The 15,283-nt window shown below is 41.8% G+C and overlaps 1 protein-coding gene across 6 annotated transcripts in view; it reads left to right on the top strand.

Moving 5' to 3' along the window:
* Positions 1-1,113: 1,113 nt before the first annotated feature.
* kif2c (kinesin family member 2C) overlaps positions 1,114-15,283 on the top strand; it is a 63,627-nt gene continuing 49,457 nt past the window's right edge. For 5 of the 6 annotated variants that reach the window (XM_055641609.1, XM_055641614.1, XM_055641610.1 and 2 more), the window contains exons 1-2: positions 1,114-1,321; positions 15,017-15,111. In XM_055641609.1, the coding sequence (XP_055497584.1) occupies positions 1,261-1,321; positions 15,017-15,111 (156 nt within the window). In that variant the 5' untranslated portion in view covers positions 1,114-1,260. Of the gene's footprint in view, positions 1,322-4,745; positions 5,286-7,166; positions 7,215-15,016; positions 15,112-15,283 lie in introns of those variants that run through there. The other variant, XM_055641615.1, reaches the window with a different exon arrangement.

Consider the following 15,283-nt stretch of genomic DNA (forward strand, 5'->3'; position numbering starts at 1 on the left):
GGCAAAATGAGTCGGCATTTAGGTTGCCCGGCTGCACTTTGAGTGGTCAATGGCACCCGGGCAACCTCTAATTTCGAGCCCTGTACAGGATATTCGTAATGGGTAAGTAGTGGGCAGAAAGGCATGTCATGCATGGTTTGAAGAGCAAAAACTTGTAGTATACAATGCCAAAATTGAAAAGTTGAGGAAAACAAGGTGTACAGGGTTGCTTATTGGTTACAATCTCAGGAGTATGATGATGCTACTGATTATGATATGCCAATGTACCAGCTAGCAACTGATCTTCTCCATGAAGACTTGGTCTTTTACTAGAAAATGTATAATTGTACAATTTAATAAAAATAATATTAAAGTTCTAATCTTGAGAATATGACATTTTTGAATTTTCGTCTGAGTGTTTATTATATTTCCGTCACAACGGTCAATTTTGTAATTAGCTACAATTAGGTAACTAATTAATTATATGCTTTAATTTCAGGTCATCCAAGTAAAATGGTTCATATTTGTTTCAGAATGTTTCCAACTATAATAACTGAAAATTTCATTCAGTTCTCTTAATTTTTAAGAAAGTAATGGGCTTTTGACTGTCCCCATCACAGCTTTTGATTTAAGTCAATGGAAAAGCAACAGGGAACAAGATGCTAATTTCAGAGTATTAAAATGACCATAACTTTTTAAATACTTAAGATATGAAGATTAATTAGGTATCAAATTAAAGTTATTTTTATGCTTTATCCGATGGGATAAATTACAGGCTTGATTTTTTAAATCTCAAAATTTTGTAACATTCCTACATCAAGTCTGCTCCGCCATTCAATCACGAGTGATCTATCTCTCCCTCCTAACCCCATTCTCCTGCCTTCTCCCCATGACCCCTGATTGGGTAAAGTAAATTTGACACGTCATGAAAGGGACGTGAGAGGTGCTATATAAATGCAAGTCCGTACTTCTCTCTAACATCTTTGCTTCTCTCTCTCTCCAGCAGAGTCTATGCTGGTCCTTTGCGTTCTTAAAGGCACTGCGGCGATTAGCCCCCTTCCACCGCTTCTTAACTTCCATCCTGAGAGCTGCTCGGACCTCGCCTTTAAGTACCGCTTTTAAAGTTCGGAGCGTTGTGTGACGCCCCCGCCGCGCATGCTCATTCGCCGGAGCGCTCGTGTTTTGAAAGTTTGTTCGGTTTGGCGGCGGCGCGCGGACGGACGGACGGACGGACGGTCGGTGCTGAGCTGAGCTGAGCTGAGTTAACGGCCGCGCCACGGGATGGACGCGCACATAGTCAACCTGAAAGTGGGCCTCATGGTTAAAATTAAACGCAGCAATGGTAAGGCGTTACTTTTCCCTAAACGAAGGAATATTGTCAATGCTGAAACGAATCGCCCCGATTCCACCACAGAGGGGGGAGAGGGTTGTTTCGCCGTTTTATTTTGATCGGGACGAGATTTTAATACAAGCAGGCGGTTTGCCTGTCTGTTGGACGGGCAGACGGTGCATGCGCAGTGAGGCCATGATTTCCTTTTCGAATGTCCCGCCGTGTCGACGTCACCCGCATCGGACCCGCCTCATTAGAGATCCCGACAGTGATTGGATGACCGCTACATTGTGACGTCAACGTCGGCCCTCTATTGGTCGCTGTCAACTGTCCATTCATCAGACACGAGGAGTTTGAATTTGCAGCAAGTCCTATGAGACCTGCAAAAACAGAATAGATTTGCTATAGTAGTTTTTATTAAAAGAGTTTACTCAGTAAAACAAGCCCATGTAATTAAGCCCATGTCTGAAGAAGGGTTTCGGCCCGAAACGTTGCCTATTTCCTTCGCTGAGTTTCTCCAGCAATTTTGTGTACCCATGTAATTATTGCTTGCAAATAATAATTACTGACTTACTGAAGCAAGTCTTCCCTCACAGTGGGAAACTTTGATTCTGCTGTGTGGGGATGTTTTATGTTGGAGTCTATCGTGTGTTGTATTTTTTAAATTTGTATGGCTGTATGGTGACCACACATCTCACTATACCAATTGGTACATGTGACAAATAAATGTATCTTGTATCAACACCTGGTTTCCTGGTAGCTCAGCACTTCAACTCTAATAATAATAATAAACTTTATTTGCGGGCGCCTTTCAAAATCTCAAGGACAACTTACAGAAAATTAACAAGAGAGAAAAAACATATAGTTGGAGTAAAATAAATAATAATGACATCATCAATACACAAATTAAAGACAGAATTCGCTCCAAAGACAAAAAATCAAAAACACAACTCTCCCTCCCATTCCTAATCTGAACTTTCTGTCCTGGGCCTCCTCCATTGTCGGATTGAGGCCCAGTGTAAATTGGAGGAACCACCTCATATTTCACTTTGGCAACTTACACCCCCATCTCTGGAGAGGACCACTGCCATCATAGTGCTGAGTGATGCTCTACTTAGAGATTTTCAGCATACTACAGCCAGATCCAGAAGGAATGGATGATGATTCTGGTCGAGACCCTTCTTCAGACCCGAAACGTCACCCATTCCTTCTCTCCAGAGATGCTGTCTGTCCCACTGAATTACTCCAGCTTTTTGTGTCTATCTTCGGTTTAAACCAGCATCAACAGTTCCTTCTTACACCCCAGCAGTATAAACATTGACTTCTCTAATTTCAAATAGCCCTTGATTTCTCCCCTCCCCTTCCCAGTTCGCCTGCGTCCTACTGTCTCCGCCCATTTTCTTTCTTTGTATGAAGAAGGGACTCGACTCGAAACGTCACCCATTCCTTTTCTCCAGAGATGCTGACTCACCCGCTGAGTTACTCCAGCATGTTGTGTCTACCTATTGACGTGTATCAAGATGGTTTGACCTTATCTCATAGAATTAAACACTTGGCTATTTCCAGCACATTTGTCTTATATCAGTTCAATATAGTGTAAAATTTTGGAATAATTCCATCAGATTGTGAACTGTTATGTTATCTATCCCTGAATATATACTCCCGGGAAACTTAACATAGCATAATAAACAATATTAATAATAATCTTACAAGGGAATGGAATAGTAAAGTTATTCAGGATAACTAATGTAAGGCTTAGAATAAATCATTAATGTATTTTGTAAATAGCTGTGGTCCCAACACTGAGCCTTGCAGTACCCCACTAGTCACTGCCTGCCATTCTGAAAGGGACCTGTTTATCCTTATTCTTTGTATCCTGTCTGCCAACCAATTTCCTATTGATGTTAGTACCCTACTCCCAATACCATATGCTCTAATTTTGCCCACTAATCTATTTGGGACCTTATCAAAAGTCCAGGTATACTACATCCACTGGCTCCCCCTTGTCCATTTTCCTAGTTACATCCTCAAAGAATTCTAGAAAATTAGTCAAGCATGATTTCCCCTTTGTAAATCGAATTAACATGGACAATTAAAACTAATTGAGGTTAAAGATGACCATTGTTTTTGTGAGATTGGAAGATTTTTTGTAGTCTAGATCTAAATATGCTATCTTGATGTAGTTAAGTATTATGTAACTGAAATGTACTCAACTAGGGTAAAGAAGTTAGGTTGTAAATGGACTGGCAAGTCTGCAGGCCAAGAAGGTATTGAGTCCAGATGGAGTTCTTATCAGTGATCTGTGTCAAGTGTGATAAAAATGGTAATGTAATCAGACTCAAAGTGACCCTGGGGTAAAGAACTGCATTTTTCATGATATTTCTATTCGTCTTCACTACCCTTTTTACCAAGTTGTAGTCATTCTGCCGCTGTTCAACGGAACAGACCTGCAAACCTGCGTATTATCATTTTTAACAGTACTTATCCTTTTGCGCAGTTCCACTTTTATTTGCCAACGCAGTGCAGGTTTCAAACATATCTACATGATGTGAAGTATTACTGATGATGGTACAAATAGATGAAGTGCTGTCATTTCTAAGATTCTAAATTGAAAGCTTGGTTGGATCGTAAATTCTTATTGCTGAACTGAATATAAAGCAATAATGATCAATAAATGTTTTGGTTTGAGACCCTTCATCTCGACAGAGTTGTGATTCCATGGTCATTCTACTCATAATTAAGCTAAAGTACTGAAGAAGAGAACATTTACAATCATCCCAGCAGTTTAGAGAAGTCGTGCACTTAAAATTTGGGCTGAATTAGAAGGCTGCTGTATAACTCAAACCAGTGGGCTGAAATTTGATGTCATGGTATCCGACAGCCTTTATATTTCTTCATTGAATAAATTGTGGGTAATATTTAAGTCATCTCAAATTCCAAATTTTAACACTCAATAGCTCTCTAGATCATTTTAGAAGGTAGTCAAGAGCCAAAGAAATTAGTAATGATTTACCATCTCCTAGGCTAAATGAACTTTGGGAAGCTGATTTCTCAAAGGATATTAGGTAACCACATAAGTCTTTTCACCGATCTGATTTAATGAATTTAAATTTATAATCTCCATGATGGGCTTTGAAATCGTCTCCAGATTGCTGGTAGAAACTTCCTGGGTTATTAGTCTAGTGACAAAATACCTGTTACTCTGTCATTGAATATTGTATGTCAGGGCACTGCTTTGTTTCCTACCAATAAGAAAGAACATCAAAACTTTTGGGATGTCTTTAAAAAATGTTCTAGTTTAATGAGTTCAATGAATATTAAAGAAAAAATATGCTGACAATGTTTATTTTATCTTGAAAAGGAACAATTAGAATTAAAAAACTAAGTGGAGAGTTGTTGAATCTGCTTGGGTACACCTTGTACACTATTGTATTTTAAGGTGGTACAGAGTACAGCTGGTGGAGCTACTGCCTCAGTGCCAGAAAAACAGATTCAATCCTGAACTTAGGTGCTGTTTTCATGGGGTTTGCATGTTCTCCCTGTAAGCACGTAAATTTCCTCTGTGGTTTCCACCCACATCCCTAAGACGTACGGGTTGGTAGGTTAATTGGCCTCTAAAATTACAGGGTGTAGGGAGTGGATGAGAAATTTGGACGACAAAACTAGTGTGAACAGGTGTTTGATGGTCAGCGTAGACTTGGATGGCTGAAGAGCCTGTTTCCTGGCTGTATTTTCAAAACTATAAGTAAACTAAAACTTGAACCACAAATGGTAATCAACCTGTTCTATGATGTCACAATATCTTCCTCATGATGATTTAAAAGTTATTTCAGCAGTGTGATCAGGCCACATTTCCCATCCAACATTTTGTGTTTCAAGATGAATTTGTCTGTTTAATGTTCATCACATCTTCTGGACTAGCTGAAGTGCTTTTAAAACCTTTGACAGAATGAAAAATTGGGATACTCTTCAGAATGTGAGAAGTGTGCCTAAAATGTCACAAATTTGGTTTTGAACAGTGGCTTGCCTTTGTTCACTCAATGATATTTTGTGATTAATGTACTTTTCAACATATCCTTTGGATTGGGTTGTTGTATCAAATGTTTCAAACTAATAGTCATGCAGCATGGAAATGGACCCTTCGGCCCAACTCATCCATTCCGCTGAGATGCCTCGTCTAAGCTTTTCTCATTTGCCACATACCTGAGCCCATGTCTCTCTAACCTGTCCCTATTCATTTACCTGTCCATATGCCATTTAAATGCTAACACAGAACTGCTGATGCTGTTTAACAAAAAGCCACAATAGTCACACAGCAGGGATAAAGGCCCTCGGCCCAACTTGTCCACCAAGATGCCCATTTTACACCAGTCCTAACTGCCTGCTTTTGGTCCATATCCCTCTAAACCTTTCCTATCCAAGTATTTGACCAAAGGTCTATTAAATGTTGTTATTGTATATTCCTCAACTACCTCCTCTGGCATATACCCATCAACCTCTGTGGAAAATGTTATCCTTCGGGTTCCTATAATTTTTTTCCTCTCGCCCCTTAAATCTATGTCCTCTGGTTATTTATTCCCCTGCTCTGAGTAAAAGACTCTGCATTCAACCTATCTATTCCTCTCATAATCTAATGCACCTCTTTAAAATCACCTCCCATCCTCCTGCTCTCAAGGAATATAGTCCTAGCCTGCCCAACCTATCTCTATAGCTCATATCATCAAATCCTGGCAACATCCTCATAAATATCTCTGCACAAAGTGCTGGAGTAACTCAGTAGGTGAGGCAGGATTTATGGAGAACGTGGAGAAGTATTTTGAGTCGGGACCCTTCTTTGGATTAATTGTGGCTATGGGGGGAAGAATTGGATGCAGATCCAGGTGGGGCAATATTAAGTGACGGGGTGGGATTTATAGTAGGTTAGTGACCTGAAGTTTGAGAATTCGTTGTTCATATTGTTGGGTTGTAAGCTGGAGGCGCTGTTCCTCTAGTTTGCGTGTGGCCTCACTCTGGCAATGGAGGCTCAGGGTAGAAAGGTCAGTATGGGAAAGGGAGTTAAGATGGTTAGCAACAGGAGATTCAGCAGGCCTTGGCAGACTGATTACAAGTATTCGGCGATACATTTGCCGAATTGATGCTTGATGTAAGGGAGGCCACATCGGGAACACAGAATAAAGTAGATGAGATTAGAGGACCAGCACGTGAATCTCTCTCTCATCTGGAAGGACTGCTGGGGTCACTGGATGGATGTGAGTGGGGAGGTTCAGGGACTATAGTTGGATCTCCTGTGGTTACAGGGGAAAGTACCTGGGAAATAAATGAGAGATCCACTATGGATCTCTCATTTGTACATTACATTACAGTACATTACATACGTACTTGAATATTTATTTTATGTATGATCAACACTCATTGCAACAAACTTTCTTTATGTAATGTATTAAATGCCGGCAGGAAACCACAAATGCTTTATTGTTGGCCTTCATTGCCAATTCTCAAGTGTTCAAGAAATAATAATCTAATTAAAACCCCAGAAGAAGAAGAAATAAAAACAAATGCTGAAAATGATCAGGTAGCAACTTTTGGGCAGAGAGAGGAAGTGCAGGAGAGACGATTAACGTAATGGATTGAAGACTGTCGAAGCCATGATAAATTTGGCTGAAATGTTCTTGTCCATTATAGTGATTCTGCCAGGACCATGTGAATAACCTATGAATGACTTAAATTATATTGCCTGTATCATGCTTCCTACAACATGGATTGCAGTTTCATGTGTTCAGAAGCAATACTTATCATTAATTAGCTGTTTCACGCATCTGATAACAAAAAAAATAATGACGTTGTTTTAACTTTGTAGCGATATCTCTTGGTTTGAACAGAACATCTACCACTTCTAATGAAAAATGTAAGCATGTATAGAAGAGTCATTTGCCTACTATTGATTATTTTTATTATTGTACACTGGTTTTATTATTGTAGCTTCATTTTAGAATCTAAATCAACCATTTTTAAAACATATAATTCAATAAGTGAGTTCGGTATTCCAAATTACGCAAGGAATAATGGGATTTGTCAAAGGTCATACGCTATAAATAAAAATTGAACAAAGCGCTGTAGATTGAGAGTATAGTTTGGGTCTGTTTTTGTCTTTTTTCAGTTGGAAACCGGGCAGGGGTGGGGGATGACTGTACCGGCTCTCATCCAAAGAACAGCGCCTCATCCGCTGCCAGGATCGAACCCGTGACCCCGGCGCCGCAAGGGCTGCCGAACCGCCACTGGACCGACCCCGGTTTCTCTCCCCCACCCCCTCGAGTGTCCCATCCCCAGGGGGCGGCCCAAGACATCCGGACCGACGGGACACCAGCCCCCAGGCCAACCGTCAGCACTGAGAACCCACAGCCAGCGCTGACCCCAGCCCAACCCCGCTCCAACTCCTGAGGAACCCGCTCCCCGATGGGCCGGTACGGCAGCAAGTGCCAGTTCGCCCACGGCCTGGCCGAGCTGCGATCCCTCAGCCGCCACCCCAAGTACAACATGGAGCAGTGCCGCACCTTGCACACAACTGACTTCTGCCCCTACGGTACCCTCTGCCACGTCATCCACAACCCTGAGCGCCAGCCTGGGCTCTGCCTCCTCCGGCCCAACAGCAACTCAAGAGCACCCGCAGTGATGGAGAGCCAGGCCCGACCCCGACCATGGACGAAACGCAAGCTTGCACACAATGCAGCGCCACCGTTGCCGAGACTGTTTATAGCTAGTGACCTATGTCCTGGCCATGCGCAGTCGGAAAACCAATCTCGCTTATTACCAAAAGTTCTAGAGACGTTCTATGATTTGGGTCAAGGGACAACAAAGGGCCAATGTTTCAACTCCAAGTTAGAATACTTTTACTTGGGTGGAAACCCATGGGTGTTTCCTTCGGCCCTAGCCTTTGCCCTTGGGGGTAGGAATTACAGGCTTGATAGTTGCTGTCGGAGCAGCCTGAATGGGTAGCTGTAATTGTCTTTTATTGATGGAGTACAGTGGTTGTAGTGGAGTGGTTGTAGTGTAGTGACGTTTTGAGATGGTGGATGGCGTTCCACTCAACGGTTACTTTATCCTTGGTTGTGTTGAACTTCTTGAAAGTTGGAGTGCATACTATCGTACTGGTGCATGCTATCATACTGGTTATTTAAGCCACATAGCTGAGGCAAGGCTTTGGAGTACCTCGAGGTTAATCTCTGGCTGCTGAAAATCCATTGTAGTGTATATAATGGTAACTGTAACTTTGGTATGATATGTGTCATGTGATATATTCAATATCTTATCAGTTTCGTGAATATGTGTGAGTATGCGCAGTGTACTTTTGAGTTTCAGCGGCAATTTCAGATACTGTGACTGGAAAGTCATTGTCCACTGCTTCTGTGACACCTTCAGTGCCCACATCTGATTCTTCATGAGGCAAATGCGACAATGCATCAGCGATAGCATTTTTTTTTGAGCTGCGGTACTCAATGCTGTAGTCATGCTATGACAGGAGAACTGCCCAGCACTGCATCCTCAAGGCTGCCAAGGACCAAGAAGAGTGAGAAGTGGCTTATGATCAGTAACCAGGGTGAAATCTCCTACCCAACAGATACTAATGGAATTTCTTGATCCCAAAGATGATACCAAGGGCTTCTTTCTCGATTTATGCATAATTACACTAACTCTTGGTAAGTGTGCATGATGCAAATGCTATAGGCTTTATTGTCCATGTTCCATTACATGTGAAATCACAGCTGAGCTGAATATCTGTGCTTTTCCTAGAACTTTGTTGTGAAGGCCTTTTCCCTGTCTTGTCATGCTTGTGTTTTGGAACTGCTTTTTGACTTGTTGACTGGCCAGCATGTTTTGGTGGAAACTCATGTGCACTTTGACATGCCGCTCCATGGCCAAACCAGTTTTGCATGCCAAATCAAAAGTAAGGGCTGATGTGCTCAGTAATTTTGATTGGATTCACTCATCCAGCATTCCACATACAAATCTATCACACAAAGCTCAATCCAGAAATGTTACAAAATTGCAGTGTAGGGACAACTTCATCAATGAGACGTACTCACTCACAGTCTCACCGGACCTAGTTTCTTATGTGAAATGTGTAATTTTCTGCAATCTCTATGAGCTTCGGGTTGGTTGAAGTGAGCATCAAGTTTTGAAAGGAGTCTCAAATGAAACATTGCTTTTTCTGGGGCTTTGATGTTGGTGAGAGTTTCTTCAACTTCAGGACCAATTTCAGTTAATAGAAAGGCTTTCATTCATTCCTGGGTGGACTTGTTTTGTGCTCTTACCTGCACTTGATTGTCATCTTCTGTTTCTTCAGCATCAATAATGTAATTTGTAATAAACATTTCCATTCACGAGGTAAAGGTTTCACAGTTCTTTTCAAAAGTTCCTAGTCGGCCTTTGTATCCCAAGGATGCCATCTTGCCACGTAGACACAAAAAGATAGCCTGACAAACGCTAGACGCTTTGTACAGCTGCTGTTTTAAACTATACTCCCATGTATAGAAGGATCTGGCCTATTGTGGCCAGTTCGCAAACAACTGCAACACGGCTCTATATTTGCTATTTAAAATGTTAAACAATACTGCAAATTACAAAACAGTCCTGCATTGTATTTAAAGGTTAAGTTCACAAACTCTATCGGATCCCTGCCACTATTGAAAGATATTATGGCTTCAGCATGTAGATAGAAACAAGCACAGGTTTTCAGTTGCCAGTTCACTGTTGCCAGTGTGGGTCGTCATTATTTTGCAAAAGTACACTGCGCATATTCACGAGACTGATAAGATATTGAATATATCACATGACCCAACCCTATGAACCCTCTGAAAAGGTCTAGTAGGCCAAGACCATGTTTGCAAAGGGGTTTGGGCAGGCCTACTTCTATCACTGATGGGTGCTACATTTGCTTGCCATTGCTTCTATGTCATTGTCCAATCCTGGCAAATACATACAACCTCTGGCTGTAGACTTTATTCCTGCAACATCTGTTCACTATGGAGTTCTTTAAGTACAAGATACAAGATACATTTAATTGTCATTTAGACCCCTTGAGGTCCAAACGAAATGCCGTTTCTGCAGCCATACATTACAAACAAATAGACCCAAGACACAACATAATTTACATAAACATCCATCACATTGCTGTGATGGAAGGCCAAAAAAACTTATCTCTCCACTGCACTCTCCCCCCCCCGATGTCAGAGTCAAAGTCAAAGCCCCCGGCTGGCGATGGCGATTGTCCCGCGGCCATTAAAGCCACGCCGGATGGTGCGAGGTCGCACACCGGGTCTTGGTGTTGGAGCCCCCGGCGTGCGCTCGCAGAGTCCCGCGGCCATTCCAAGCCGCGCGGGGCGGTGATGTCAGGCCCCGCTCCAGGAGCTCTTCGACCCCGCAACTCGGGCGGGAGAAGTCGCCGTTGCGAGAGCCCTGAAAAGCGGTCTCCCTCCAGGGACCCGCGGGCTCCCGGTGCCGCTGTCCGCAGACCTGCAGTTGAAGCCTCCGACTCTCCGGTCGGGCTGCAGCAGCAGCGCTCCTCCACCGCTCCACCCGCTCCGGACTCGGCCAGCCCCGCGACGGTGACGGTGAGTCGTCGGCACCAGAGTCCCCGGTCTCTTCCTGTTGGAGGCCGCTCCTCATTGCAGCCCCAACGATAACGGAGACCCGACGAGAAAAGGTCGGGTCTCCCGTGCAGGGAGAGATTTAAAAAGTTTCCCCCTCCCTCCCTCCCACCCCCCCCATCCCCCCACACACACACCCCAACAAAAAATAACAAAAACTACATAAAAACATAGACAGAAAATAATAAAACGCGGACGGGCTGCAGAGGCCGCTGCTGACGAGAGTCGCACCGCCCACCAAGTAATCTTTGTCTTAATATTTTCCGGGGTGAAGTGAGCATCAAGTTTTGAAAGAATAGTCTCAAATGAACCATTTTTTAATATTTTTATCTCTGAACTATCGACAGTTTTAACCATCCTTGGTGCAATGTCTCCTAATATCATCCTAATGGGGGATAGTAATGTTCATTTTGATAACATTGACAATATTTTTACTGAAGATTTTAAAGAAATGTTAGATTGCTTCGACCTAACACAATATATCAATTTTACAACACACACCAAGGGCCATATCTTTGTCCTAGTTTGTTCTGGCATTACACCATATAACATCACCTCCGCTGAACTACCCATCACGGACCATAAAGCTGTATTATTCAACACCAACCTACCGCTCAGTAAATCAAAGGTGCATCGCATCATGTCAAACCGCAACATCAGACATGTAATCCACAAGATCTCATCAGTTTAATTACCTCGAACCCTGTTCCTGTTCCAGCCTCCTCACTCTAAGATCTAATGGACTACTACAACAACACTTTATCTTCTGCATTTGATTATCCAGCCCCTCGGAAAACATGGGTTGTCTCATTTTCCCATGCTGCTACCTGGTACACACCTGAACTACTCAAAGTTTTAGGTCAACGCCTGGAAAGGCTGCACCAAGACTGAACTTGCTGTTCATAAACAAATGTATTTTGATCATCTACTCCACTACAAAAATAGCTTTCAATAGCTAAAACCTCTTATTATGAAAATATCATTAGCACGGGTGAAGGAAATACCAAAACTCTCTTCTCCACAGTGAAAAGGCTACTGAAACCAATATGAACAGTAACCTTTCCAATGAACAATGCTCTGCTTTTTTGAAGTTTTTCAACTCCAAAATTAACACAATCCATGAGCAGCTGACCTCTGCCAGCATCATGCAGACTGAATTACCATCAATAAGCACCATGAACTGTCCCCATAAGTCCAATAACTCCACATGTCGCCTGGATCCAATCCCCACAACCCTAGTTAAAGCATGCCTGTCTTTTATCATTTCCCTGATAGCCTCCATTATTAGCTCCTCTCTGCACTGGTATAGTTTCCTCTTCACTGAAAGTTGCCATAATCAGACCAACCTTGAAAATACCTGGTTTGGACTCTAGTGACCAAAACAACTACCAGCCTATTTCCAACTTGCCATTCATTTCCAAAATTCTTGAGAGGGTAGTTTCATCTCAACTCCAGACCTACCTTGAAAACAAATAATATCCTTGAACAATTTCAATCTGGCTTCAAGTAAACAAAAGAATGGAGAATCTGGGTGGACTGGTGGGAGTGAGGAAGGGGTTTGACCGGCAAGGGTAACTGAAAATTGGATAATTGAATATTCATACCACTAGGTTGCAGCTACCCAGGCAGAAAGAAGAGGTCATTCTGGTTTGTATTTGGCCTGTCTGTGGCAGTGGAGAGGGCAGAAGATGAACAGGTCAGTTTGGGAATGGGCAAGGCAGTTGAAATGATATGCAACAGGAAGCTCAAGATTACTGTTGCAGACAATGTAGGTGCTCTACAAAACAACTGGTTAATCAATTCATGGTCTTACTGATGTAGAGGAGGCCATATTGTGAGCACTGAATGCAACAGACCAGGTTAGAAAGAAGGTGCATGTGTATTCTGCGCTAGAGGTGCAACTAGTTCTGGAGCATGGGTCTTCAATGCAACATCTGGAATGATATATAGCCTTTTATTATTTCTAGTGCTCTTGGCTATTTTTTGATATTGCGTGAAATGAATGCGTCAAAATAGTTAAAAACAGGCTCTGGCAGTGAAGTTCTCGAGATGCCTTTAAGATGGATCTAGCCAGCAATTGGACTATCAGGGAACCTCCTTGCCCGAGGTAATCTGTTGCAGGCCCTAATTTGTCCTAGTTCGTTCCTTGCTTCAAGTTTCCTCACCCCCCTTCCTTCACTATAATCAGTCGGAAGATGGATCCTGACCCGAAGTATCACCTTTCCATTTTATCCAGAGATGCTGCCTGACCCGCTGAGATACTCTAGCATTTTGTCTATCTTTGGTTCACTCAGTCCCTGCTTAAAAAAAACTAGACCTGCAGGTTATGACATTCGGGACGATAATCTGTCAGTGGTGGTCTATTAAGTCACTCATAGTAGTGGATGTTGATCCCAAAGCTAGAGTACTTTCTCTGCCCTGCTTTCTATGCCTTTTCCAGGCATTATTCAACATGGAGGAGCACATTATTGAGGGAAGACAGTGGTTGGTACTCCCGAGGAGGTTTGCTGCTAGCATGAAATTTTGAGTACTGGAGTTGGTATTGGAAACCCTAAGACTCTTATTCCTGTCCTCCACAATCTCCCCTGGTGGGTGACATAATTTAGTAGTCCATTTGGCCAAGTTTAATCAAATGCGGGACTTGTGGGACAGCTCTCCTGAAATTTGACCCCAGATGTAGCAATGATAACAAAGTTTTGAGATTTAAAAAATCAAGTCTGCAATTTATCCCATCAGATAAAGCATAAAAATAAGTTTAATTTGACACCTAATTCACTTTCATATCTCAAGTAATAAAAAAGTTATGGCCATTTTCATACTCGGAAATTAGCATCTTGTTCCCTATTGATTTTCTATGGACATAACAAAAAAGCTGTGATCATGGACAGTCAAAAGCCCATAACCTTCTTAAAAATTAAGAGAACTGAATGACATTTTCAGTTATCATAGATTGAACCATTCTGAAACGAATATAAAATAGTCTGAAGAAGGGTTTCGGCCCGAAACGTTGCCTATTTCCTTCGCTCCATAGATGCTGCTGCACCCGCTGAGTTTTCCAGCTTTTTTGTGTAACCATAAAATAATCTTACTTGGATAACCTGAAATTAAAGCATATAATTAGTTAGTTACCCAATTGTAGCTAATTTCAAACTTCAATTACTAGATCTAAACATCTATCCATTTCTTAATAAATGATTAACATTTTTAAATAGCCTAAGTGTCCAAATAATATTCACAAATAATTCACAATAAAACATGATTTTAAAATCTAATTTACATCAATTTATAGGCCAAATGGAAGGAATTTAGTGTTCAATTGCTGTAAATTAAAGTCCATTTTAAATTGGCTTTCTAGTGGGATCCTGTGAACGCGCTGGTTTAGAACGTTCACATTGCGCTGGATTTGTGCCCTCAAATGCCCAGAAAAATACAGCGGGATATAAAGAGCCCAAAATGAGCTACTCACTATAGAAAACTGTATTTACAGGGTTCTTAAGAAGCCCCTTTTAATGTAAAAATAAGGTACATACCTTTAATTGTTGGCTTTATAAAACCCTGGGGCTGCGAGAGGTCGCGGGTTTAGAGAGTGATTTTTAAACTACTATAACTATTATACAAGGCCATAAAAACTAATAATACCTTTTGCGACGGGGTCTTTCAGCGATTTTTCGTTAATGATTTACTAGGCTGAACATTTTCGATTGCAACAGCCTAGTAAAAATCGCGTTTTAAACCCGCCCCCTCTAAACAGCGCCAAAATCGCGCACACGGCCTGGGGCAGATTCTCAACGACGATTCAGGTAGGTTTTGCAACATACCTACCAGATGTTTAAGGAATAGTCACTCCCAGCCTAGTCAAATTTGCAAAGTCTGAATACAGCGTTTGGGTCAATGACTCGTTATGTAGATGCCAATAAATACACTTTAAGCATGAAAAATTACTTTAAAAAATGGGTGCTATATACTTGAGACAACAATGTTATGTCATTCGTGCTTGGAAGAAGAGAATGTATTTTGTTTATCCATATTTCCCTTTTGATGATTATGGCACCTTTTTTCATAGGGGTGATACAAGATGCAAGTATAACTGAAGTGACTGCTGAAAAATCTGTCGTAAGAGTCGAGTGGCTGGAGGATTCCATATCGAAAGCCAAAGAGGTAATGAAATCCTCTGTCAGATATGAATCTTGCTTTTTTTGGAGATGGTGTACTTTTTCAAAGGTGATAGTGGTTTTTTTTGTCACGTGAAACAAACATGTTACCTTTTGGACATGTCTGGTACCATCTGTCATGAAGACTGACACAAAGTATTGTTTTAACTTAACACCAT

Source organism: Leucoraja erinacea, chromosome 10 (genome assembly GCF_028641065.1).
Source record: "Leucoraja erinacea ecotype New England chromosome 10, Leri_hhj_1, whole genome shotgun sequence".
Lineage (NCBI taxonomy): Eukaryota > Metazoa > Chordata > Chondrichthyes > Rajiformes > Rajidae > Leucoraja > Leucoraja erinaceus.